The 26,710-nt window shown below is 37.6% G+C and overlaps 1 protein-coding gene across 2 annotated transcripts; it reads right to left on the bottom strand.

The window, feature by feature from the left end:
* Nucleotides 1-1,128: 1,128 nt before the first annotated feature.
* TMC5 (transmembrane channel like 5) lies at nt 1,129-26,188 on the bottom strand. 2 transcript variants are annotated; one of them, XM_053471672.1, is made up of 22 exons: nt 25,889-26,188; nt 17,580-17,719; nt 16,873-17,090; nt 16,145-16,246; nt 15,637-15,759; nt 15,033-15,135; nt 14,481-14,562; nt 13,411-13,659; nt 12,594-12,745; nt 12,097-12,241; nt 10,314-10,475; nt 9,159-9,316; nt 8,790-8,868; nt 7,082-7,179; nt 6,758-6,853; nt 5,483-5,558; nt 4,571-4,704; nt 4,062-4,235; nt 3,447-3,525; nt 3,088-3,186; nt 2,006-2,048; nt 1,129-1,657 (listed from the first exon to the last, which is right to left on the bottom strand). In XM_053471672.1, exons 2-22 carry the CDS (start codon nt 17,651-17,653, stop codon nt 1,299-1,301), a joined length of 2,805 nt encoding a protein of 934 aa, XP_053327647.1. In that variant the 5' UTR covers nt 17,654-17,719; nt 25,889-26,188; the 3' UTR covers nt 1,129-1,298. The 2 variants fall into 2 exon arrangements, with proteins under 2 accessions (XP_053327647.1, XP_053327648.1); XM_053471673.1 differs by having other exon boundaries at nt 16,873-17,087.
* Nucleotides 26,189-26,710: the final 522 nt, after the last annotated feature.

The following is a 26,710-nucleotide window of genomic DNA, read 5'->3' as shown; positions in this document are numbered from 1 at the left end:
TCTAGATATTATTCATATTATTATTATTCACATTAAGGAATTTTTGCCCTGAGATGACATGGGACTAGACTAGAGAATCTGCGTCTAATGCTTGCGTTCTTCTTGTTGGCAAGTCACTTTTAACTACAACTGCTTTGGCCTGCAACATTACCTTGCTCCATGGAGAAGAGTCTTACTATCTGAACAAAATATAAACTGTTTATTCATTGCACACTACAAAAAGCCATTCAGTATTAGCAATTATATTTTAATTATCTGTTTCTATGTCGCTTTTTTGGATGGACCCTTTCCTCAAATGCAACTTTGAGTGTATTCAGTACTGTAACTACAACAACTACACCTAACCTATAATAGCAAAGTATTTCTTTTTCTATCCATCCATTCATGAAACGAAATGAAATCCCTCTGTAGTTGGAGGAAGGTTACAGTTGGTAAGATGCTGAAATTGGAAGTTGGTGGATATTTTAATAGTTTCCACCAACTGCCAATAACGTTCTAAAATCCACAAATACAGCAATTCTGTAATACTGTCTAACAGTTCCATTACCATAAAAACCACAAGAAAACACCAGACTATTGTAATTAATACTAGAATGTAATTAAAAGATGTTTAATGCTGCTGATCAAGTAAATAACAAGTAACAGTAAAAAACTATTAATAATATTGAAACTCTAAGCTCTTTTTGTGCTTCAACCCTAAGACCCATTTTATTTTACAAATGCAGTTAATTGTACACTAAGGGCAATGCACTAGAGGTCTTTTAGGCTTCACCAACATTCATGGGTTTTCTGGTTGTCCTGGGGCTATACGAGTTTGCATGTGGTTCTGTGAGCTGGACTGGTCTTTACTATTATTCACATTTTTGTTACCCCGTTATTTATCTTTCACATATGGCACTGATAGGGTTGAAGTTATGTTGCTATTACCTATAGGTGACTGATGTAATACAAGTTTACAACTCGGCTATAGTAATGTGTTGTGTTGAATTTAAAATATAACATACACAGATGATTTTACCAATAAAGGCATTAAATGAAAGGGATCAAGGAATATGCTTTAATAAATATATATATATTAATCTAAACTTTTAACATTTGAACTTAACATTGTTTACCTGTAAACTATATTGGATCAAAACTGGGTTTTTTTTTTATTCCCTTTTACGGAACTTAAAACAATTACTTTGCTACTGGAGTACGTTGGCTTTTGACATATTATGGACATCATGTTTTTGAGTTCATATCTCTGATTGGAAGTTTAACTCATTGAGGCTGTCAGTAGTACATAAGCCATGTGGCTACCTGTCCATTTCAGCTTGTTGTCTTGCTCTCATAGCCATTGCCAAAGCTTCTGAAGTGTCAATTTGACTTCTGGATTGTTCTCTCTCTAATTCAGCTTGTTGTCTTGCCCTCATAATCATAGCCATTGCATCTGAGGGAGGTGTACGGTCCATCGACTGATCTCTCAACAGTTCAGCTTGTTGTCTTGCCCTCATAATCAAGGCTATTGCATCTGAACCCTGATGATAGCCCTCCCCAGCTGTCCTATTTTCTAAAGAGGTTTCTTCCAGATCGGCCTGATGTTTTGCCATCATAGTAAGTTCCAGTGCATTTGTCCCACCAATGCTTTCACTTCTGGAAAATGGTGCTTTGGATCCTGAAAGATAGCAGAGAATTAGCATTAGACGAAAGACGGACTTCTGCTTCTTCAAGTACTTATATGTCAAGCCTTTCTCTAAGTTTAAGATATTCTGATCCTCTGCCTGGCCCTGTACCAAACCTTGAGTTTTGGGGCTTGATTGCCTTTCAGGAATACCTGCATCTACCCCATATAAAAGTTATTCAGCGTATGTTCTGTTCAGGACACTCAAAATCTTAGCCTGCTAAACACAATTCATACAAAAAACTGATAATTGTATTAATGCTAGGCCAGATATTATTTGTACACACTTAATAATAAATCAAAATATCACAATATATTTTCAGATATATTATCCAAACTCACCATGGACACTGTGACTCTCCTGATTTACTAGAGAAGGTGAGAGCTGGAATACATAAAAAAAGGTTTAATAAATAAAAATAAATTCTTCAAATGTATACGTCACACACAGCAGAACAATTTACATTTTACTACAATCTGAAGCACTGTGTCAAAATAATAAGGCTATTTACAATATAGTTCCAGTTTCTCACATTCAGAAATCATTCCACCTTCTCACAGCCAAAGAAAAGAGTCTGATCAATAAATGGAAGTTGCTACATTTGGTCCAGCTCCGCTAAGAGTGTAATAGAGTGTAATAGGAGCACCATGGAGATGTTTTAAGTTTCACACCGGATGAATAGAATCTATTTTATTCTTGGAGTTCTCTAATGTAATAAATAGCTTGTTAAAGTGAACCAAATTGATTGATGTATTTCGTGTATAGCTGTCACTTCTTGGTATGTTCATGAAAACATCTTCCACGAGAGGGATAATTTTCTGTGTATCAAATAATTAACGATAGAGTTGAAGCTTCAGGGCAAGTTGAAGATTGTACGAGTGCTGTAGTTGGATCAACAGATTTGTTGACCAATTAAAGTTTTAACATTACCTAACATTACATTTATTTATAGAGCAATACATTCTGTATCGCTATTACAATTGTTATTATTATTATCTTTTATTTAGCAGAAGGACTGCTAGGGTGATGCGAAGAAGTCAGTGGCCAGAAGCTCTCAACTAACTAAGCTAACCGTTGGCACACCATCAGTTAATTCCCTACCCAAATGTCATCATGCAGGTTTAGGGTTAACCATGTTGTTTGTTAACTTATCCTATACCGACAAGGGCAAATGTAAAATTCTGTATGCTTAATTAACACCTGTTCTTTATAGCGTATGAGAAGAGATGGAAATCTGTATTCCAAATTTGAGAACGTAATACTCTCTTTTAAACTGGGTTGAGAAACTATGGGAAATGGGTATTCTATGGTGTCACCCCCGTAGGTACAATACTAAAACATACAAATTTAAGTAAAGAATTGTAATGGTTTGAGGCAGTAGCTTAAGGAACACGATTCGTTCTTGAGCAAGATGCCCACCTACCTGTTTTGGAGATCTCTGGTATGGAACAATGACAGGTGCTTCATAAGAATTATGTGTTCTACGTAGCTCTTGCAGTAAAAATGTTTTATCTTTCCCTTCCTGGAAAAAAAGTAATGATGTGATAAATATTTGAGGATAAAATAATTCTTACAACATATACACACCAGCACTTTGTATTAACTGACTGACACCGCTTTCCAATCTATACTGTGCTCCATATGTTTGTCATCATAATGTGTACAGCTAGATGTGAGTCGTCCACAGTATTGTTTATAGGTTATTTGGCACAAATTGAATATGGTACCCAAGGGATAGTAACACTGATTAAGATAGTATGTTGACTGCCATAAGGGACTCACATTACCAATCTGTTCTAGCAAGAGTTTCACCATTGTCTTCCGACCTCGAACGATCTGCCAGTAGAGATAGGAGATAATCCTGAAATAAAGCAGCAGGTTGTTATTAAATACAGAAATTTTGATATACATAGTTTATGTGAAATCTTATAATAATGTTGTGTGATGCCTCCCAGTACAGAGGAGTCATCCTACTGTACTGTACAAATTATAAATTCTTTCCTTCCCCTTCCTTCTAGAATATGTAGATAACTGTGCTTTGTGGTGGGGGCCACAAAGTTCTACCTCTACTGCATATTGCATGTGATTTGTAAATACAGATCAGCACAAATGTTGTAGTGGCTTCTGTGTTACATTTTAGAGTCAACTGCGTTTATTTTTGTTTGAGAAAACGCTTACAAAATGTAATTCTATGTATAGAAAATTATATTTACCCAAAGTTTGGTAGAAAGCCAAGATGGCTGTTCCCTCAACCAAGGTTTGGTCAACCTTCAAACTCATGAAATCACTAACACTACATATTTTATAATGGTATCCTCATTCAACTAATTATTTAGCATGGCTTTCCTTGGATATTCTTTAAACATACATGCACCGGTATAAAATCTGTATACTTACAAAACAATTAGAGTAAGAATGTAGAAAAACAGAACACTTTCAACTAGGTTGTGATAAATCCACACCACCCATTTTGAATTTTCAAAGACTGTTATGTCAGCCACCCAATTAGAGATAGCGTTATAAGGCTCGTCCAATGTTTGGAAAGGTCCACAGGTTTTTGAAGGCTGGCGTCTACAAAATAAAAAAGATACACAACATTTCAATCTTTACATACAGTAAATGTTCATTTTGATTAGCATTATATAAAATATATATTGATTTCAAGTAATTTGAATCTAATAGATTAGTAGTCTTTGGGTATCGTGGACCAACTTAAAATAGAGGTATTGTTTCTTAGCCTACCTGAGCATTTTAGTTTTTTGGGGGGGGGTTTCGGAGAAAAACATGTGGTTTGACATGATTGCACATTTTTCTTTAAAATCTAAAAAAAACAGTATGCACTCAGAATAATGTATGCATAGAGTTAGCCAAACTGGCTTGAACTCTGCTTGTGACCATTTCTATACCTCCAGACAGTGACGCCAATAACACACAGAGCTCCGGCAAAAGACGGGAAGAAAAGGAGAAAAATAAACACGGTGGTCATCTGAGAAGCTCTCCAGGCTCTGCGAGGTGGGATGCAGTTCATCATTAAGCTCACCTACAGACCAAGAACAATATTTTAGTTATGCAGGTAGGAAGACTCCCTGACTCATGACAACCTCTCCGGCAGTTTAGCACTGTCATCACTTTTTCTTGCTTGTCATGTCTATGGCTTTAAGGGGAACAGGCCCCATGGCATGCACCCCAGCTTAGCGAGATGTGGGCCATAGTGACAGCGTAGCATGAAGGAATGTACGGGTGTTGTACAACACAGATCATTACTACCAGACAACAGGCACGACCTCGCCACTGGCTAATGTATACAAACAGTAGACTTGTGCACATGGACCGAAAACAATTCGGAAAAAATGTTTTGTTGTCCAAAAACAAATGGACCAAAACCAAATTTCAATTCCAGTCCTATCAGTTCAGATAAAATTGGCTTTTCTCATTTAGAAACAAAATTTGTTTTCATTGACTCTCATTCACTATCTCACTCCCATTCCTACTCAGTCTCTCACACTCTCTCTCAATGTGGGGATGAGGTTGTCCCTGTAGTGTGCGCCAAGGCTCCATTCTGCTGCAGAAGTTTACCAGGAGGCCAGGTTAACAAAGCAGAAAGAGAAGAGAGAAGAACAAGAAGAGGCAAGGCATAAAGGGGAGCAGTGGGGATTCGTACAAATGAATTGGCAAATTTCAATGAATGAATGCACCAATCTAACAATGGAGAGACACCTAATTTCATGTATTGTTTGTACTATTGTGACAGAAAAAAGGGGGTAACTGCCAACCGGAGGATGATCGTTATGCTTCTTCATTAAATAAAACATTCTTACCCTTTTCACGTAAAATATTATGAATAGCTTTAAAATCTGGATTATCGGAAGTAACGGAGAGAAGAAAATTCCAATCCTATATTTAAAAAACAAAACAAAAAAAACAGAGAAAACATTTATTTGTTTCATTTTTATGGATTAAACTTCCTCCAAATATTGGAATTGAAGGCTACAACCAAATGCAAATGCTGAACTTTACTGCCCTCTACTGTGTATATCAAGGATGGTGTATTACAAGATAAGCCAAAGAACTACCTGACCGTCTGTCTAAATGTATTTTTATGGTTGCTATTTCTATTCCTTACAAAACATTAAAGTACACAGGAACATCTCAGGATGGTCTTTTATAGAGGTAAAAAAATTAAACTGAATTGTATGAGTTAACTAGTTTGTGATGATGTCTAGATGATACCCCGTAACACCTCAACATACCTCTATCTGCCAAATAGATTTATAAGGGCAGAAGGTCTCAACTGTTTGGAACACTAACACCTTTAATTTGTATAGGCCAGCCCGAAATGCATATTCCACTCCGACAAGTGGTCACATTTGATACAATGCTTGTGATGGCAATAATCCAAATGTATACTGGTGGTCCAAAATATAAGTGAAGTGCTACTTTCAACTAATATTAGTTCTTGCAACATACATTTTCCAACTGTGTTCCTCATAAAAGGTCAACATTAGCTCTCCTAACCACCTCCTCTAGGATTGTTCTGAATCCTAGAAGCAAAATGCTGCAGAAGTTGTATCAACATCAACAAATGGACAAACGTGTGAACATTGGCCAGAAGAAAACAGCTTATGTGGTCACACTATTTGATCATCCAAAACAGTTGTTAATTTTTTGGGTACTTTTTTAGAATAAATAACAGAGATAATATCTTGTACTGATCCAATTAAATGATTTATAAGGCAAAGTGCAACTAATTCTCTCCAACCCTAAATCATAATAAATACGCCCTAAATTATAATACATACCACCCAAGATTTCAAATGACCAAAAAGACAGGATTGTGGCTATGGGTCCTTGTGATCCATTGATAGATATTGCTGAAATTATGTAGGATGTTTCAAAGCAGAATGCTTCTACACATATTATTGTGGCTAGATATGGGATCCACTTGTATCTAGCAACTATTCTGAGCTCTTAGCAAAGGGCAACAATAGGAGAGGAAAGAGGGAAAGGAAAATGTGGTTGTTTTTTCTAAACAGGGGCACTTAAGGCACTATTTATTCAAATCAACGGCATTGGGTTCACCTCCCTTTACTCACCATGCAAGTGTCTGAGCGTATATCAAATCCAAGACATTCCTCGCTATATCAAATTCTGGTGTCCCCAGTTTTTTGCAACACCGAGTTCCAATTATTCTGAACAACGAAAAACAAATGCAAGTAAAAAAAATTGTGAGTAAACATTTAAGGGCATTACATAAGAGGTGCCTAAAAAGGTACCTAATAAAATAAAAACACATATTCACGCCACACTGAAACCCCAAACTTATTTTAATTCTTTGCCTTCTGGATAGTTTTATCCACATCCCAATAATTCTGGCTTCTTCTGTATTAGTCCTTAGCAATTACACCGACGATGCTTACCTTCTCACAAATTCTCCAAAGAATGAGCCTATCAAAGCAAATATGAAATCGATCACCACCAGACGATAAATATCTTGTCCCACGTATGATTCCCAGCACTAGGATTTAAAGTATAAGGGAAAAAATAACATTACTAATGTATATTTATGCCTATATTGTGATCCGTGTTGTTGCTGATCCACTGCAGGTTTACCAAGCTACGTGTGGGTCCGGGGGATCCTATAATCGCTATGCTTCTATCAGAAGATCAGAAATGAATTCTAAACTAGATCATTGTTCAGAACTCAGAATCACATCTAAGAACATACAACAGATTTCAAGACATTAACAGGGAACAAAAATAATCTTGCTTGTTATCTAAACAAGAATTGACAAAGTCTGGGCGTGGAAGGACACAAAGAAATCAGGACTGTAGTATAACGTAGTTTAAACACGCATGTTATTTTCATTTAAACCATTTATACATAGCTACTTAAGATATCCTAAAGTCTTGTTTGTGCCTCCCAAGGCATAGGGTACGGGTATCCAACCTGCGGCCCTCCAGCTGCTGCCCCCACAATGCTCTTTCAGCTCAGGGCCTGGCAGAAGAGTATGGGAGATGTAGTCCTGCAGCAGCTGTCCTGCAGCAGCTGGAGGGCCGCAGGTTGGACACTCCTGGCATAGGGGTTTGCTCACCAAAGTGACACTTTGAAGAACACTTTCCCTTCACTATTCATTATCAATGGACATGGCTAACCAATTTCTCCAGTGTGAAGGGCTGAAGGGACCTACATAATGTATAATTCAACGTGTGTTGGCTCTTCCTAATTCATAGTGAAGTCAAGGAGCATAAAGACATGTTCCTTTTTGAGAATACAGCCTCAGCTACACTTTGATGACCCCTGTCTACAATAAAGATCTTGCAAACAACTGTGTTATTTCCTCTTTTTTGTGCCTGACAATGAGGATATTGAGAAAGGGATTCCTTGGTCGCGTTAAAAGGCGTCATTCTAGGAGTTAAAAACCCAGCTGTAATTTCAAAAGAAATGTTCTTTCAGATGTTTCGGCATGCATAGACAAAAAGGACACCCTGACTTTTTCTCAGAGGGCATGCATGCTTTGTTTTGAATAATACAGGGACACGCAAGGAAAGGCCATAAAGGAAGTGCAGCTTGCCGTGTCCTTATAGTATGTCACAAAGTCCCCGAAAAACAAAAGGCCGTAGCGTGACAATCTTGTGGCACTTGCAGTCAGATGGGTTTTTTGTCTATCACCAAACTTGCAGAGCGGGATTGGATCTAGACGTTTGCGTTTCGACAACCAGAAATAGGTGGACTCCAATCTCAAGATATGATAGTCATGCAGAACCCAGATTGTATGTAACTGGTATGGTACTTGTTTCATCTTATGAGCTCCCTTGTAGAAGTAAAACGATCGGGCACTTTAACCATTAGCTATTAAAGCCAATGTCAATGGGGTGTATTATACCCATACCTGCCAACAGTCTCAAATTTATGAGCATAAAAATACTGCCTATGTGCATTACACCATGCACAGGCAGCATTGCGTTTTACGTCTAAAACGTTCCAAACCACCCAGTATCTGTACTGGGAATCCTAGCGCTCAATGCTGCAGGGTCACAAAGAGTGTGTGCCCCCTACCCTTTGTCCCGGGATGCATTAAGGAAATGTTGGTGGGTATGGTTAAACCTTGCTTATGGAAAGCTTACCTTTCTATTTGACATTGCAACAGACTCGAGCCAGTAATAGCACAGAATCCCAATAATTGAAATTTTGAGGAATACATTCCTAGAAAACAAATATGGTGTCTGTTCATTTCCAGTGACTTGTTGGTGAATATATATATATGTATAACAGTAAAATGTACGGTAAAACAATAACCAGCCATTTAGAAGAAAGATGGGAAGATGGAGAATATGGATGGAAAGATGGACTACAAAGGTCTCATGAGGACTGATTTTCACTACCAAGCGCATTTCAGCTCGAAACACGGATAGGCAAAGTACAAGGACACCAGTGGCAAGGTCTGTCAACAGAACATCATTAAATTAAGGTAGGGTTTGGGTGAGTTATATTACCTTATGATCACCGTGTAGATGTGATGCCGGGGGTATTTAAATTTTTCTACCAGGTCAAACACTGCATATATGAGAGGCACTACGACGTTGATAAGGGCCACTATCACCGGAACCAGTAACGTTGCTGCTTGCTTCGTCAAATCCCCCACATTCTTAGACTGTAGAAGAAATTGCAATAGAACATAAAAACTAAAAGAAACATTAGATTTATCTGACAGATACCAAAAAATCCAGTGATGATAGAACAAATTGCACCGCTTTCCACGGTAGAGCGGATTAAAGTGTGGGGTAAATGATTATGTTGACCAATAATGTGTGAAGCTTAAAAACTACAATGGGTCTGTTATGGTGATAAGACCACTGCTACATAATTGCGTTCCTAGAGCACTTGAAGCGTTAACCCAATAATCTCAAATCCTGAACTGTTCAGATGAAGTCCTCGTAGAGCTTGACCTTCGCATAAATAAGTCGCTATCCCATGATCCAACCTCCTTTTTAAGACTATAAATCATCACATTTCCCCTGACCTCTTTATTCGCCGAGTATTGGTTGACAAGGAATACCAGTTGAACAGCTCTAAACAATCATTCTAAGACGACTGAAACTTAAGCCTGCGGAGAGAAATCTCTCAACTGCTGGCTATTTTCAATGTGGTTCCGTATCATCTTTCAGATGTGTTTGTTTCTCATGTTGGGAAAACTGGCACCCAAAGCCCTATAATGGCTGTTTAAAGGGATATACACCATATTTGTAAAATGCTCATGTGATGACATCAGACATTTCTTAAAGACATGGATGCTACTTGCTGCCAGACGGCACTTTTTATGCAAACCATTCAGCAACATGTAAAACTGAAATACATCTGGCAGAAAACAGTCCATGCAGCAAATCTAAGCTTGGGCAACAAATTTAAATTTAGCTCAAATTCACAGAGGATAAGCAAATATATTACATAGGCCAATAACAGCTCTAATTAAATGATGTATTCTAAACAGGTGGGAATGTGCGATCTAGCTATAGTGCTGCTTATGTTTCCGTATGTTAGGGTTACCTCCGGCCTACTATTTTATAAGAAGAACTTCACCCTTGGGAAAATAATAAGTATACACAGAGAATACCTTCACTGGGTGAAATGCAGTATTACTGGGAGAATACCTGCAAGGAATCCAGTTTGATGCAGAGGTAATATACACCTGCGCAGCAGCCAGCCGTAATTCCGGTGGACAGGAACCAAGCCGCCACGTGGATACCAATGCGACGCATCTTCTCTTTCAGAGTAAGCTCAAGTTTACCCATTAATTTTTCTGATACTGTTTCCTGTAATCACAAACAAATGCCTAAGCAAACTCTTACTTAGGAAACCCAAAATCACTTTTTTTTCACTTAATTTCAAAGTGAGGGCTATGTGGCCTTATGCGGCCCCTCAGCAACAGCATTATGTGAGCGCTAGGAGCAAGTGTGAGTGCGTGTGTGGGCAATGAACACTGGAGGGGCACTTGGCTTTGCTTGTCCCTTAGGCCAAAAGGTGTCAACATTCCCTCTTACAGAAAGACAACTGGGAGATAGATTTTGAAATGTTTTACTTTTTAGTGGTTAATGATTACTCAGCTTCCTGCAGTGGGGAAAATCCTTATCTGCTAATGAGGTATTATACGCAAGTCTTAACTCACACATTCCATTCATGTGGCTTAAAGTACCGTACACATCCAATAAATACCGTTGCTAATGATCAATAAGCCATCAATTTCATGGAATTTTTATAATTATATGACAAAACTAGAAGGACAATGTTGGGCAAAAAGGAACAGTGGAAATAATACAATTACTACAGAATGAGATCTCTATTATTTTTCTATATCTTGGTGCAGGTCACAAAGTGCGCTTGTTTGGAAGGTGTGTATCAGTAGATCACAGAGCTCCGCAGTGATGTAATTACCAACACTGTGTTCTTGAACTGCAGGAAATATGTTTTTATGAATAGTTTGGCCTTCATACCTAATCCTTATATTACTGTAATAATCTATCATCAGGTCATAAAGTCACCATGGAGTAGCTTTCGCTTTACCACTAGCACCCAAAACAAACATTATTTAATGGAAGTACTGAAATACCCTATAAACGGCCATCAACAAAGCCACCCTGATACTGGATGGCAAGAGGCTGCCAATGACGTAAGTGCGGCTAACGGCTGGATATGAGGGGCTGCACAATGCTATTTTATGCTCATGCAGTGGACACACACTGGGGCACATAATCTGTGAATGGGAGTATGGAGTGATGTTGCCCAGTGGCACGCCATCTGCATGCGTATGTAAAATAGTCTTGATAAAGCCTTGCCCCAAAACAACACCCCTAAGCAACCCCCTTAAATGTCAAATGTATTGGGGTATTTCATTAGAGCACCAACCAGATCCCCATTGCACATCCTCATGTCGTGGCCAGACCCTCCATATAAAATCATTCACGTACACAAGAATTGTTTTCCAAATCTACTTTACTGGAACTCCAGTAACCGCCACTGGTTAACCACAATAGCTATGAATATTATTTCGGTACACTCCGTGTTATGTATAAGGTCATATAATATGAACCATGCTCCAGGAAAGAAAACAAAGGGGTTTCTGTTAATCTGGAGATGAAGTAAACATGTGTAAGTTTAGAAAGTCTTAGTAACAGGCTGTTACCTAGAAGCCTCCACTGAAGTTAAATGCTGAAAGACTGTCAGGCAGAAAGACTGGTTTCTAAATTGTTCGAGGCACTTATCATATATCACGTCTTTCTTACTGGAGTAGATAAGGTGTTGAAACCATTGTCATATTTGTGTTGTATAAGGCCAGTATATATATAAATACAGTACGGCGCTAGATTCAAGTATGATAATATTAAAGGTTTCACAAAGTCAACATGTACCAGGAAGTTCACTTTATATTTACTTTACCTTTATTTGTGTGCTAAGGTGCCTTCTCTTAAGCTTCACTGCCTTTTCATTTGTAATGCTGAAATCCCAACTACAAAGAAGTTTGGCTGCGTTTCCAGAGAAGGAAGCGGGATTAATAAAGTTATCTCGAAACGACTTTGCCATACTAAAAAAAGGAGAATATAACAAATGATGTCATAAACACCTTCAATAAATAAATAAATGTAATAAATTACATATTTTATATTGGTTAATTTTAACATACCTATTAATGTATACCCATTGCAAGCCTTCTATGTGCTTCAAATTAAACAGTGTGTGGCCTGGCATTTGTAATAATAATAATAATTATAATAATAATAATAAAATGCTTGTTTATCAATGCTTAATGCACATTTCAAAAATACTTTTAGAGATTTCAGAGCTTTAAATATCTTGGAATTCATAAGAGCAGTTATTCACCAATAGTAAGACTTTGGAGACATAGCATGCATTTTCCTCTTCCAAAGCTACATTACCTGTAAAGCAAGATAAAAAAGCAGGTTGCCAGATATAATCCAATGGTAAATATATATGCCAGTTGCATATTATATGGAGCAAGGTTTTCATGTTTTCTGATGGTCTGGTTTGTATAATATCCATAGTACAAAACTGTATCTTCAAAATAGCCCTGGAAAGGAAAATGATGCATTTCATTATCTGTCTTGCCCTTGTATACTGAATCCATACATACAGATTATAATCTACACAATCACATTTACATTATTTGTTGTATGATGATCAAATGGCCAAAATGGAAATTATTTAGAGGTACGTTTGTAAAACAAATCTAATTTTATGCTAAATAAAACGTGTGCACTTTATCTAACTCAGCATATTCAGTACCTGCACTGTATATTATAGGCCCATATATCTTGTATCTTAATAATATACAGTATATTATCAAATATAACAGTAATAGATTTATGAGGATGTGTAAATTATATTTATTCATAGTAATTAAGGACTTTTCTCTAACCATCCAAACTAACAATGTATTTTGTTTTTAATCAAGGATATACTAGGGTACCATGATGGGCGGGAAAATGTTTTCCTATAGTAGTCTTTATTGCAGATACAAATTGCGTTCATGAAATGTACCGAGTTTTTTTTTTTTTTTACTGATATTTCTAACTGGCTCTTGATAAAAGTTATAAAAAAGTTATAATTACATTTGTATCCATGGCAGCATTACTAACCAAAGGTATAAAAGCTATCAATATCCACAGATGATGAAAGGCTGGACAAATGGGTTTGGGTAATTAGTTAACCTTGTAAATATATAGTTTTACTTACAGCTCCTGTAAGCAGCTCCAGCCCGGAAAAGGTTAAGTTGTTCGGACTCATATCAAAGAATTGAGGAATTGTTATGAAACTGAAGTTGACTACAAATGAGAAGATGTTAAAAGCCAACAGCCACCTGAGGAAGATGAAATAGGAGAGGATACTTGTTCCAAACTTCCCCTCTATGACTTTAAGGGTGCTGTGCCAAAGTTTGAATGCAGTGCTAACATCTGACACAAACTGCTTCAGTCTTCGGAAGGACTAGAGTCAAAAAGTAAAGAAAATACGTTTAGAACAATGTAAGAGGTTTGTATTATTGAACATTTATGTTATTGCAGACATTTACTTCTGCTGTGAAATACATGATGCTCATAAAAAACACCCCCTTTCATCCATTTAAATACCCTCTGAACATGGGTCCTAGGCTCCATGAGCAGATCCCTCCATCGCTTCTCCCTAGGAGTCAACATGTTAGGAAAGGTTTGGGGAGGACATTGCCTCCACACATAAGTACTTCTAAAGACCAGGAAAAGGAAGGCGCGGATTTAAACAAGACCTTTAGGAACAGGGATCACATGGTGAGTAAAAAATTGGACCACCTTGGACTAAAGGCTAGTTGCAGCTGTACCCTTTACAAAAGTTGAACTTGATCTCGTGCTTGTCTAGGAGAGTTATTGACGAAGGCATGTACAGGTGTACAGGTATGTACAGGTATGTATTCATTAACTCTTAACAATAACATGGTGTAACACAGGCCAGGGGAGCTATTGATCCAAAAAACCTGTTTAGCTGGAAAGTATTTGGGCGATAATCACACTGACATTTCCTCTTCTTTGTGCTTCAGTTTTAAGTATGACCCTAGGAGGTCTATCCACTACCAACCACTTTCTGTGGCCCTCCCATGGCCTTCGATGCAGCTGCATTTGCTGGGTGGCCCCATGCACTGGGAATACGTTGCCCATAGACACTAACCTTCTTGTTATAGTCTGATTAGAAAAAAGGATTTTTTGTGGCCTTGCTATTTCTGGGCTCCCCTGTTTCAATTATTTAACCAATTCCTCACAAGATGATAAAATACTTACCTTCTTAATACTATAAGTACATCCAGCACAGCAGTTTTGGGATGATTTAAAAGATTTCTGTTTCATCTTGATTACATTATTCCTGTATTAGACCAAGGGTGAATAAATGAAAATAAGATCTGCCTATGACATAGTCATACCAAAGTACCTACTAACAATGTCTTTTGTTAGATGTTTTACACAATACATTGTACCTGAAGGTCTGAAATATATTTTAACTTGACACCAACTCCAAGCAGGCATATGTCATTTGGGTTACACTACAGCTTTTTGTATCTGATAGTACAACTTGAAATAAATAAACTATGATCGATTATATGTCACATTTCCAAATGGTGTTTATGTCATGTGTTTTCATGTTACTGTTCGCTTCATATATTGCCAGGTTCAATGCTGTTACATTTTCTTCTTCACTCTACTGAATATGGGGCTCTATGAATAAAATGTAATAATAATATCAATTTGTTCCTGATTAATTTATAGACATGCAATGCGGCCAGCTACACTAACACAATGTATTTCAAAGCATGTAATATATTTTCTTAACTGTACCTGAGGCCTCTTTTTTCATTTAGAGACTTCGGAAGCTTCTGAATTTCTTTGGAAATATCAGCCTCAGACATTTCTGAAAGTTTTCCAACTAGCTTTTCATTCTCTGTTTGAGTAGAATCAAAACAAATTAAGTGTTACCAACAAAAATGACATAAGACTGAGGATTTTGAGAAACCGTTGAAATGTAATGCAAACTTGGTATATTTCCTTTAAATTAACACTGGAGCTCCCCATATAAAACTCTTTGGAGGTAACTCATATATGGAAAATGGTTAAAGCATATGCAGAAAACTGAGCAAGGTATGATCACAAAGTGCAACATAAATGGAAGTGGGTAGCATAGAATTTTAGCTGCTCTTCCTTAAACACACATTCACTCACACGCACACTCATTCATACACACACTTACTGGTGTTCTAGGTGCACTCCAAATGATTCAGACCTTTTAAACTGGGTTTATTTAGTACATGTTGTTTTAGATAAAACTAAAGTACTGACGTCAATGGATTATATGCAGGGCATACATTTACATGCTTTTTTTTATAATAGATGTTCACTGATACATGGAAGATCGGGCCTCAGTTCCCCTGTAGTTATAGCTCACCTTGCATGTAGTTAGACGCTGTTTGGTTTCCAAGGGAAGTTTCAGGCCTGGCAATAAGAGACGGTGTCAGTATTTGCATTGGAACGGATGATTGCCTCTTGGATCGTCTTCGTACATTAGTGTCTAAGAAAAACAAATATGATTATCTATATGTCTAGTAGTAGTAATTATTTTCTATAACAACAAAAGGTTACAAACTCAATTTATACATATTTTTTGTAAATCTTTTTGTTGAATGCTTGATAGGTCTTGTGATCAAATTCAATCTTACATCCCCTCAACACAATAAATTATTGTGCATTATTTTTACCTTTAAATCATCTATAAAGCAATACTTTAGGAACAAAAGGGAAACTAGAATGCATTACTATATGCTTTGTCTTCAAATAAGCTATGTAACTATGTAACTACAATTCATAATTTAAGGCTATGTTGAAAAATAATAGCAGACATATAATATACATGAGGTGTTATGCAATATTGCTAGATTATTCATAAAAACATGTACCTGCTTCTGATATATCACTTGCTGTGTCCATGTACGGGAACCTTCCCTGGAAGGTTTGGTCCGGGTAATATGGTTCTGATTCATGTTGAAAGGCAGGATTAACTAGAACAAAATTGTGATTGAGAATAGATATTTTAAGTACATAATGGCACTGTTCATACTTGAACTAGTGTTTAAAAGGTATAACATTTAGTCTCAGCAATGGAAACATCTTGCACTGAATAAAACCTCCCTCATTTGACCCGTACATACTGGGGATTCATAGGAACCAAAGGCCACAACTGTCCATAGATGGCTTTCTATGCTCTGGTCACTAAAGATAAGCCATTTACCATAGTGATGATGTAAGAACTGTAAACTTTATATAACTACCCCACCACCCCATTCACTGTTATCCACATCGCAAGACAACAGAATTTAAACCTTGTGAGTTCCTACTATGCAAGAAATGGTACAAATGCTGTTGCCAGCAGGTCAAATCTTGAACCTAGACGAGAGTTGCAATGACCACCAAATATACCCTTAATGTATGGAAGTGGGACTGGCACCTGGCCTGGGCACGACTGAAGCATCCGCAACACATAAGAGGTCTACGTCTACACTGGCACTCTAAATGTAATAAAAGACATGAAATGGCCGTGTTCATTGAAAAATCTTTTAGCCATCTATTACCCTGTCCATGATGAGACAATACCAAATGTTATAAGAAAAGGTATTAGTTTACTTACTATGTCCACCGTAGTCATCACTTATTGGATTGGAGTATCTCGGTAATTGTTGGTTATAATCAAACTCTGGCTGCACCGAGTTCATTGGCAGGAATCGTTGAGCCCGTGGCCTTTCCTGTGCTCTGCCTGGATAACCAACATGATCTTCATCTTCATCATCTTCATGATCACCATATGGGTTATGATGGAATGATGAGTGTTTTCTGAAAGATGGTCTGCTACGTTGTGTACAAAACATGGAAATAAGCTTGTGAGGCCTCAAAGCAGCACTATGCAGATGAGTGATGGAGCCAAGCTCCGAGGGTAAATTGCACAGTGGGGCACTTTAGGGGCACACAGATTTGCCTGCTTCAAGTGCACTAATGTTCTGTTAAATTTTAAATTTAACCCCTTCAGAGGTAGAGGGGTGTGGCGCACATTAATGGTAATATGCTACATCTCTCTCAGGCAGTGTGAGGGCCACCCGGGGCCCTGATCAGTCAACTGCCATCCTTTCACCTTTTCTTACAGGAAGCAGGACCCAACTTCCTCCCTCCCGGAGAGTTCCCAGGTACGCATACCACGTATCTTCCTCAGGACATACAGCTCATGCATTATTAAGCAGAATTTGCATTTTAAACTTTCCGTATGTTATAATGGTTGTGTGACATGTTTTTGTGCTAGAATACTTAATACTGACATATATTAAGGTAATGGTACGGACATACCCTCTGTCCAGTTCCAGCGTCTCAGAGTCATGGTAGGCAGCATTACTAATACCGTCATTGTAAATGGAAGCCATGATGAGAGAGCCTATTTCTCTGTACTGTCCTCGGAACTTCACTGCTTCAGAAGATCCTTCTTCATGCTATAATGATATTATAACAAATCATGCAAACAAATGACAGATTATATTCCTTAGGCAATTTGCATATAACTAGTGCATGACTGGTGAAGCCCTTCCTAAACTTTACAAATGTTTCCCCATTCTGTGAGTTTTAGTGAGAATGTCAGGTTTCAGCTTGCTTGTGTTATTACAAGACGACAAACTTAGGATATCCGTCTAATCTTAGTGACAAGAATAGCCCCAAAACCAAAATACAAGGTGAACTTCCTTTACACAAAAGAATCAAAAACTCAAGATGCTCCAACCTTTATGAGCCTCACCAACAGAGGACAGTTGGTAACTCCCCGCAGCTGAGCAAGGAGGTCCACATCTGAACTCACCATTACACTTCGGGTGAACCCCAAGAGATTCCCAAAAGGAGAAGATGCATGTGGCTAGCTCAACTGTGAACAGAACATGTGTTAGGAGGCTACTGTTTGTCACGGCCATTACAAAGGGCAGTCTTCTTGTCTCCATTTCCCCCTTTGAGAAGCTCTTTGGGTTCTCTTAGTATAGCGATGACTCCAGATGCGGACCCCTTTGCCCATGTGTACCACAATGTTTATCAACCACTCCCCACTGATGATGCCTACAAAGGCTGAATAATGTTATCTTGTGCTAATAGGGACTTTTCCCTCAAGTAACTTAATATGCGGGCTCACCTGAGCAGAAATGCATTGTCTAGCAAGATCTTGTCTGTTCTGCTTAGCTTTCAATAAGTTCATAACCAGAGCGTAATACTGATTAGATCACCTAGCATACAATAACCATATTAGTCTGACAGGAGCAGACCAGAACCAGATCGCAATCCAACTTTTTTTGGTACAAGAAAACCAAGATTTAAGACAAATGTCACAGCGCACATAAACTTCATGAGTGTTGTTGGTATTCATTTGGCCACAAGCGAGCAAGTAGGGCCCTGTCTGGACTCAAAGCTGTACAAACTTTCACTACACTTATTAAGTGTAGAATTCCCCAAATAGATTACCACACACCATGTTTTGAGGAGAAGGGATTTAGGTGTCTGATTTAATGTTACTAACAATTAGAAAATATGTTAGAAATACAGAAATAACAAAAGGAAAATATCATTTTACTTATAATATATAATCTATTGAAAGTAACTCTCATCAAGGGAAATGTCTCCTTCAGAAAAATAAAAATAATATAAAATCTAAGTGTAGTATATTAGTTATTATGAAATATTTTTTTTAAGATAAATGATTACCTCATTTTTTTATGAGCCTGAAATGTAATATAAATACGGTAATCCTACAAAAAATAAATAGAAAACATGTTTTATTGGTCTGCTTTGAAATTAAGCGACTGGGCCACTAATGGTTGTAACAAAAAGAAAACAAAAAGACAATTAAAACCAAAAAATATTTCTAGTGATAAAGTACAATTGTGGTTAACTAACCTACCTACTATTATCCATTATTAGTCTACTTTGTTTATTTTTTTTATACATTTTTCGTTTTGTATATAGTTTTTCTACTTACCGGTAGTTTGTTACGTTTATTAGAGATAGACTCTTTCACGATAGAAGGAAAATGGAATCTTCAATCAAAACTGATTAATGTTTTTTTAACGAAAAAAATTTGGGGGTAGGAGTTGGTCACTTAAGTTGGCTCTCAATAAAATATTGTTTAGTAGGTCCAACTGCACACTTTTTGTTTAGTTAATAAGTTCCTAAGGTGTCTGGTATGACTTATGCCTAATTATTTTTAGAACAATCCTACGCAACTCCCTATATATAAACCCCAGGGCACATATCTACTAAGACCAGGAAGTCTGAAGGAAAATCTGTTTTATTTGAACACATACTATGCATACAATCTAGATTATTTAGTGAGTTCATACTCAGATATGCATGCCAATATTTGCTCAAACTCCATGGCATTATTGGCAGAGATATGCACTGTTAACAAATGTAGCTGGTTGGTCGTGTGTTATTCAGAATACCATTTTATGTTTGAATTTGGGGCGTAATTTAGTTTTTTGTGTGCTTAACTAAGAATAGAGCCTCGATTTACAAAGGGTTTTACTTAAACCAAGTATTAGAACAATAACGCAGGGAGAGATTTGTAATGGAGTTGTAAGCCGGAATTTCTGTCAAAGTGACAAAAATTGGCATTTCGACACGCTATGACACTAAAATCGGACATATTTTGCAGCTTAGCAACACATGCTCCAACCTGCTAAGCCATTTTTGGTTAAAAGGTTCCATTCCATTCTGGTGGGTAGGTTCAGATTGATTTGTCAATGGGGATTTTTCTTCTATAATGGCACAGAAGACCTAAAACATGAGACATTCTTGAGCAGGGATGTGCCATGGGGTAAGCGATTAAGTGTCTTTAGTTGAGTTGTTCGCAAACTTTTTTTGTATGTGACTCCTCTATAGTTAATTAGGAACATTAAAGGAAACCGGATATGTGTGTGGGCTTTTTTCTGGAGTTCCGATGTATAACGATGCCAGAAAGGCAAACCTTAAATAGGACAATGTCGTTTGTGTACAAATGAAGGTGCTCCAACAGAAGCCTTAAACAAGGAAATGACCTTGAATTATTCTGGTCTACTAAGGTTTTTCCCCTGAGATTCTTCTGTGCCGTACCATGGCAACAACCTTTGTATGTTATATTCCCCAAAACGTTACTGAGGAACTACCTGTTTATGTACGTTCTCTAATGCGAGAGTCTCGTGGACGGAAATTCCAGCTCAAATAACATAAGGAGATCCTAAGGATTGTGTTACAACTTCCAACATGATTTTGGTCGATACTGTCATAGAAAATTTAGGAAAAGTTTCCTAAAATAACTTAAAAATTAAGTATTAAGAATATGTCACGTTTTAGTGCACCTGTGCCATTATAGAAGAAAAATTGACATATCAGTCTGATCGTGCCCACACGGACAGTCCAGGACCAAAATGTGATGCAAATCTCCTGCGCATAAGGGAACCAACAACCCTAGATGAAAATAACTTAAAAACTAAGTATTGGATGAAAGTTTGTAAAAATGTCTTATTTCAATATTAACATGTTTTTTCTTGTATTCATAAACTCTGTGCCACTATACGGAATTGCAAATATTTCATTTGAATACACTGACGCTACTATTAATATTAGTTTACGTAATTTGAATATTGTAAAGGCCAATAAAATAGTAGAACGGGAAATGCATTTCCTTAAAATTGTTCTAAATAAAAATAAACTGCAATAACTAAACATTAAAAAAAACATATGTGTATATATATATATATATATATATATATATATATATATATATATATAGTTAGTTGTAGAGGCTAAAGATTGCCAGTAACTGGTTTGGCCAAGCATTATTTCTTCTGTCTCTCGCTTCATTGGTACTGAATTACGGTATAGAATACAAGCATGGGAAACCCGTTCTAGACAAAGAATTTTAAAATGTATATGTCATAATATGACTTTTGCTAAAAATACCATACCAAGAAATGTCAGATACGCCATATGAACGCACCGGGTACTAACAGGAAACAAAATACATTATTAAAATGATTGTTGAAGTCTTGATAAAAATTACTTCTATATTCCAAATTCTTCTTATCGTTCCCTGCAAGTTAACTCTTTGTAACCTATAATGCCTTCTGTGTTCTCCGCATGCCACTATTCAATGCTTAAATTTTTTGGGTCTCAAGTACTTAGTGAGATAACTCACATCAACCCAAACCAGCAATTAAAGGTGCTGTCACCCTTAGACAACACATTATTTGTACTCTAGTATATTCATATATAATACAATAATATAATAAGTAAAGTTTAACACATACACCTTTTATTGTTTCCTTTAAAATCACATAAAACAAAGGTGAAATATTCCAAAAACTTTTTTCACCCAACGATCCCAATATTTTTTTGAAGGGGGACACTTGCAACGTATTTATTAATTCAATAGCATTTTAGGAGCTATCGTAGATCCCATACATCCCAGATCTTACCATCACTAGTGGTATAGGGTGAACTGCTCGGGGACAAAGGAAACTATTATACTTTTATATACACCCAATCGGAATCATGGTCCAAATACGGATATGAATTTGGTTGGGTCGGACGACACTCATGTGGCCTCTCTCTCTCTCCTTTGTATCCCAAGGGAGCTCACAATATGCCTCTAGGAGACCCTCCTTGTATAGTCGAGTGTCTCTATATTTCCTCTTATTATTGTTGTGTTCTTTCTACTCTTCTATCTCTGGGGTTGGCGGTTCCTTGACCCCACCAGTCAACTCCAAACAGATTTCCATGGTGTTCGCTGAGCTGGTCCTGGAGCTGACTGGCGGTAAGCAAATCGTGTGTCGGCCAAACACAGCTCCTTCGTGGAAAATAGCTGGTGGAACTGGGGGGATGGTGGATGAAGGAAAGGGCAAAGGGATATGGGGGACTCCGTAGACCCCTTTAAAGTGCATATGGTGGTTGGCGTCTCACTTCAAAGACCATTGTCCGAAACAAATATTCCACTGGTTGCTATGGTGATAAAACCATGTTTACCGCTTTGCATCAGAATCTCTTATACGTCGCCCCAAAAAGATTGGTAATACAGCTGACTTTGAAAAACCACACAATATGATTTTGCATAATATGCAAACTGATCTGATGCCATTTTATTATGGGATATTAAAGTTTAATGAGCCGTATCTATTTCACCAACTGTATTCTACGATTGCAAATGAATAGGATGTGTAAATGATACGCGCCCTTGGAGAGCAGTGTCCACGACAACCATTACCAGGGATTGATTGCAGTCTCTTTGGGAAAGTTATTAGGTAGGTCATCGCTTTAACCCCTTCACTGATTACTCCTACCAAGTGAAAGAACGTTTTCCCCGTCAGGTATCACGATACACGCAAGGACTGAGTAACTAGGGACATTGCGTATGTTTTCATCCCTAGTCATGGGATATGTGTAGTATGATATATGATTTTACTTATATCATTTAGTTATATCATGGGTAGTACAATAAAGATGATTATTTTCCTCTCTCTGCATCGATATTGAGAAAGAACAAGATGAGAATCATGTATGGAATTTCATTGAAAGGTAATGGATTCTCTCAACTTAACGCAATAATTGTATTAATTTCATGCAATAATTCTATATTATGGGTATTTAAAAATGCACTGATATAGTATAGGAATAAATATAAAAAATCCTTTATGGAAATATATAATTGTTACTTATTTATACTAATTTATTGTATTTGTTTTATCATTTTTATGGAATAAACACATTTCTAAGGTAACTCATTGTGACCTAAGTAAACATTAATAGGTATCTCTGTCTTTTATGTTTTTTCCTTAAATACCATATAATGCCCATGCCCACTATATATATATATATATATATATATAGTTCTACAGTCCTTCTATCCACAAAGTGGATCAAGGATTCAAAATGGCAGACAAACTGGCAAAGCATCATGGGAAATGCAATGCGAAACGGCTCAAGAGCCAATGAAGTAGAGGGACGACATTCTAAATTCGGAACGTTCTAGAAAGAACTGAAAAAAACGTATTTATGGCAAAATGAGAAGAATTTCACTAAACATTATTTGTTTTATGTTTGATACGTTCCGCAGACACTGAATGTTTTCAGTTGGTGGATCCTGTAACACAACCTGTCTAGAAAAACCTTCCCGCAGAAATACAATTCCCAGGAATCCAATAAAAGGTTACAAAACGTGAAACAAAATTAATCAGATTATTTCTCCAGCAAAGGGGCGAAGAAAGGCAATGGAGACTTTGGGTTGATTTAAGACCATAATTCATTGTGTCAGCAACCTGAGTAAAGGATTTTATTACCTGCATGCAGTTTATTTATTGACCCGAAAGTTCAAAGGTCCTGGGAGGATCGGCACAGCAGCAAATCCCTTATCAGTAATCTAAATTCAGGGTTTCTCAAGCGCAGCCAATAGGCCAGCAAGTCTCCTTCCAGGACCATGTGTGTGTGTGTGTGTATGTGTGTGTGTGTGTGTGCGTGTGTGTGCGTGTATGTCTGTGTGTGTGTATGTATGCGTGTGTGTATGTGGGTGTGTATGCGAGCGATAGTATGTATGCGTGAGGGATAGTGGATGTACATGTATGCGTGTGCGTGTATACGAGCGATAGTATGCATGCGTGAGGGATAGTGGATGTACATGTATGCGTGTGCGTGTATACGAGCGATAGTATGTATGCGTGAGGGATAGTGGATGTACATGTATGCGTGTGCGTGTATACGAGCGATAGTATGTATGCGTGAGGGATAGTGGATGTATGTATGTGTGTGTGTGTATACGAGCAATAGTATGTATGTGTGAGGGAGAGTGGATATATATGTATGTAGGTATGTGTGTGTGTATACGAGCGATAGTATGTATGCGTGAGGGATAGTGGATGTACATGTATGCGTGTGCGTGTATACGAGCGATAGTATGTATGCGTGAGGGATAGTGGATGTACATGTATGCGTGTGCGTGTATACGAGCGATAGTATGTATGCGTGAGGGATAGTGGATGTATGTATGTGTGTGTGTGTATACGAGCAATAGTATGTATGCGTGAGGGAGAGTGGATATATATGTATGTAGGTATGTGTGTGTGTATACGAGCGATAGTATGTATGCGTGAGGGATAGTGGATGTATGTATGTGTGTGTGTATACGAGCGATAGTATGTATGCATGCGGGAGAGTGGGTGTACAGGTATGTATGTATGTATATGTGTGTGTATATGAGCGATAGTATGTATGCCTGAGGGAGAGTGGATGTACATGTATGTATGAGTGTCTTCATGTAAGTATGCAATATGTAGGTGCCTGTATTTATATAAGTATGTACGCGTGCCACCACAGCATGGCTATAGCCATCAGAATGTTTTCTGTAGCCACAATGTCAGCCACCGGTCCAATTCAGGGGTTGAGGATTCCTCAAAAATACCAGGATTTTATGCCATGATTTCTCTTTACTTTCCGTCAAGCATTTAGGGAAAAGGCGCAAGCGACTCCTCTTAACGCATTTCTATTTCTGCTTCCCTGTGGATCGTGTGCTGAGACAACACAGGTGTGGATAAAACTCCCGTTCTATCAGCATAACGCAGGCGCTCAGCCCACCGATTACTGCAGGCAGTGCCGCTGTGCCCCAAGATAGCGACAACGGTGTCATAATTCTACACTTACACCTTTTCTGCCTTTAAATCCTTAATTCTTAATGGGTTTATAGAATAAATGTGATTATTTCAACACTATCACTATGGTGTAGAAATGTAAAATGTCTAATCCCTTACTGTATTAGTCTCTACCACTTCTACTGGGAAGCTGTGCCACTTATCTACCACTCTCACAGTAAAGTAAAACATCTTTATGACATATCTAAACCTCTGATCCTCTAGTTTTAGATTCTGACCACTTATTCTAACATTTCTCCTCATTTGATTATTGTCAAGGAAGAATACTACTTTTTTTTGCTTTTTAGCTAAACATGACAGTTACATAGGCATTTAACCTTTTCTGTGCCAGCCCCTGGAGCTGCCCCTGGAGAGAACCTATGCATGTAGATAACACTTTAAATGTATATATATATATATATATATATATATATATATATATATATATATATATATATAAATATACACATATACATATATACACACATATATATATATATATATATATATATATATATATATATGTATAACTATACAGTATATATACATTGATCTCAATGGACAAACATGGGTTTAAAAGTTATATTACCATATATATATATATATATATATATATATATATATATATATATATATATATATATAAGTATATTAAAGTGCCATCGCAGGGCAATGCATACATGATATACAGAGCTGTTCATCTTGTATAGTGTATCTTTCGTGTATATATAGTGTGTGTGTATATAAATATATATATATATAGTGTGTGTGTATATATATATATATATATATATATATATATAGTGTATATATGTGAGACCCATTATACATGTTCTGTTTGTAAATGTTTGAAGTCACGGAATGTTTACTTGTTTTCCCCGCAGATCTCGGAATCGCCGTCTCTTTCAGCGCAGCTTCGCTCGGATTCCCAACTTAGTGAAAAGTTCGGTGTTAGTGCATTGCGCGTATCCGTACCTGCGAGACTATCCGAGACGGGACACGGTGGTCTCACAACCTCCAGGACTGTACAGTCCGGCCCCAGTGTGTGTGTGTCTGGCCGCGGGGATCGTTGCGCGGCAGGTGCCTGCCGGTGTGTGCCGAGACGCGGTGCGGATCTCCTTGCGGGTTACTGCACCGTCTCCCGGGCGGAAATCTTGCAGGACTCTCCGTTCCCTGGAAACCGATGACTCCTTCAAAGCCACGGAACCCCCGAGCTGTCCGCTTCCAGCCAATCAATGCATTGCACCATTTAACCCTTGGAGTGCAGCGCTGCTGTGCGACACGTTACAGCATTGTGACTAGTTTCACAGACAGGTTTAGCCTGACCCGATTGGGAAGGTGGGGGGGGTTATTACCCCCCACAGGGGTTATTTAAAGTATCTGTGTACAACGGTCAGACCTGCGGTAATTGGAATTTACTGTTCTCAGCATTGTTTTGCTGACAGATAAGATCGATGTATGTTTAAATTCCCTCATTGTATTTCCTCTACCACTTCTGTTGTGAGGCTGTTCCACTTATACACCACCTTCTCAATTACGTTAAATCTAAGGCTCTTATCCCCAGTCTGGCCTTTTTCCATTACTTGTAAATAGATATTAATACATCTTATTTTTTTAGATGTATACATTTTTTTATCATTATAGCTACATATAGTTTTTTTCTGTTAATGTCCAATCATTCGGTACGGTTTATAATCACATCAAATACGGATCACAATTTGGAAATTGTCTCTAATGCTTTAAATAATGTTTGTTTTTCTAACGCATGGCTCTGAAACTGTGGATAAAAAGCAGTCA

The sequence above is a fragment of the Spea bombifrons genome, chromosome 7, assembly GCF_027358695.1.
Source record: "Spea bombifrons isolate aSpeBom1 chromosome 7, aSpeBom1.2.pri, whole genome shotgun sequence".
Classification (NCBI taxonomy): domain Eukaryota; kingdom Metazoa; phylum Chordata; class Amphibia; order Anura; family Pelobatidae; genus Spea; species Spea bombifrons.
Note: the sequence above shows the minus strand (reverse complement) of the source record. Positions and strands in the feature narration are given on the sequence as shown.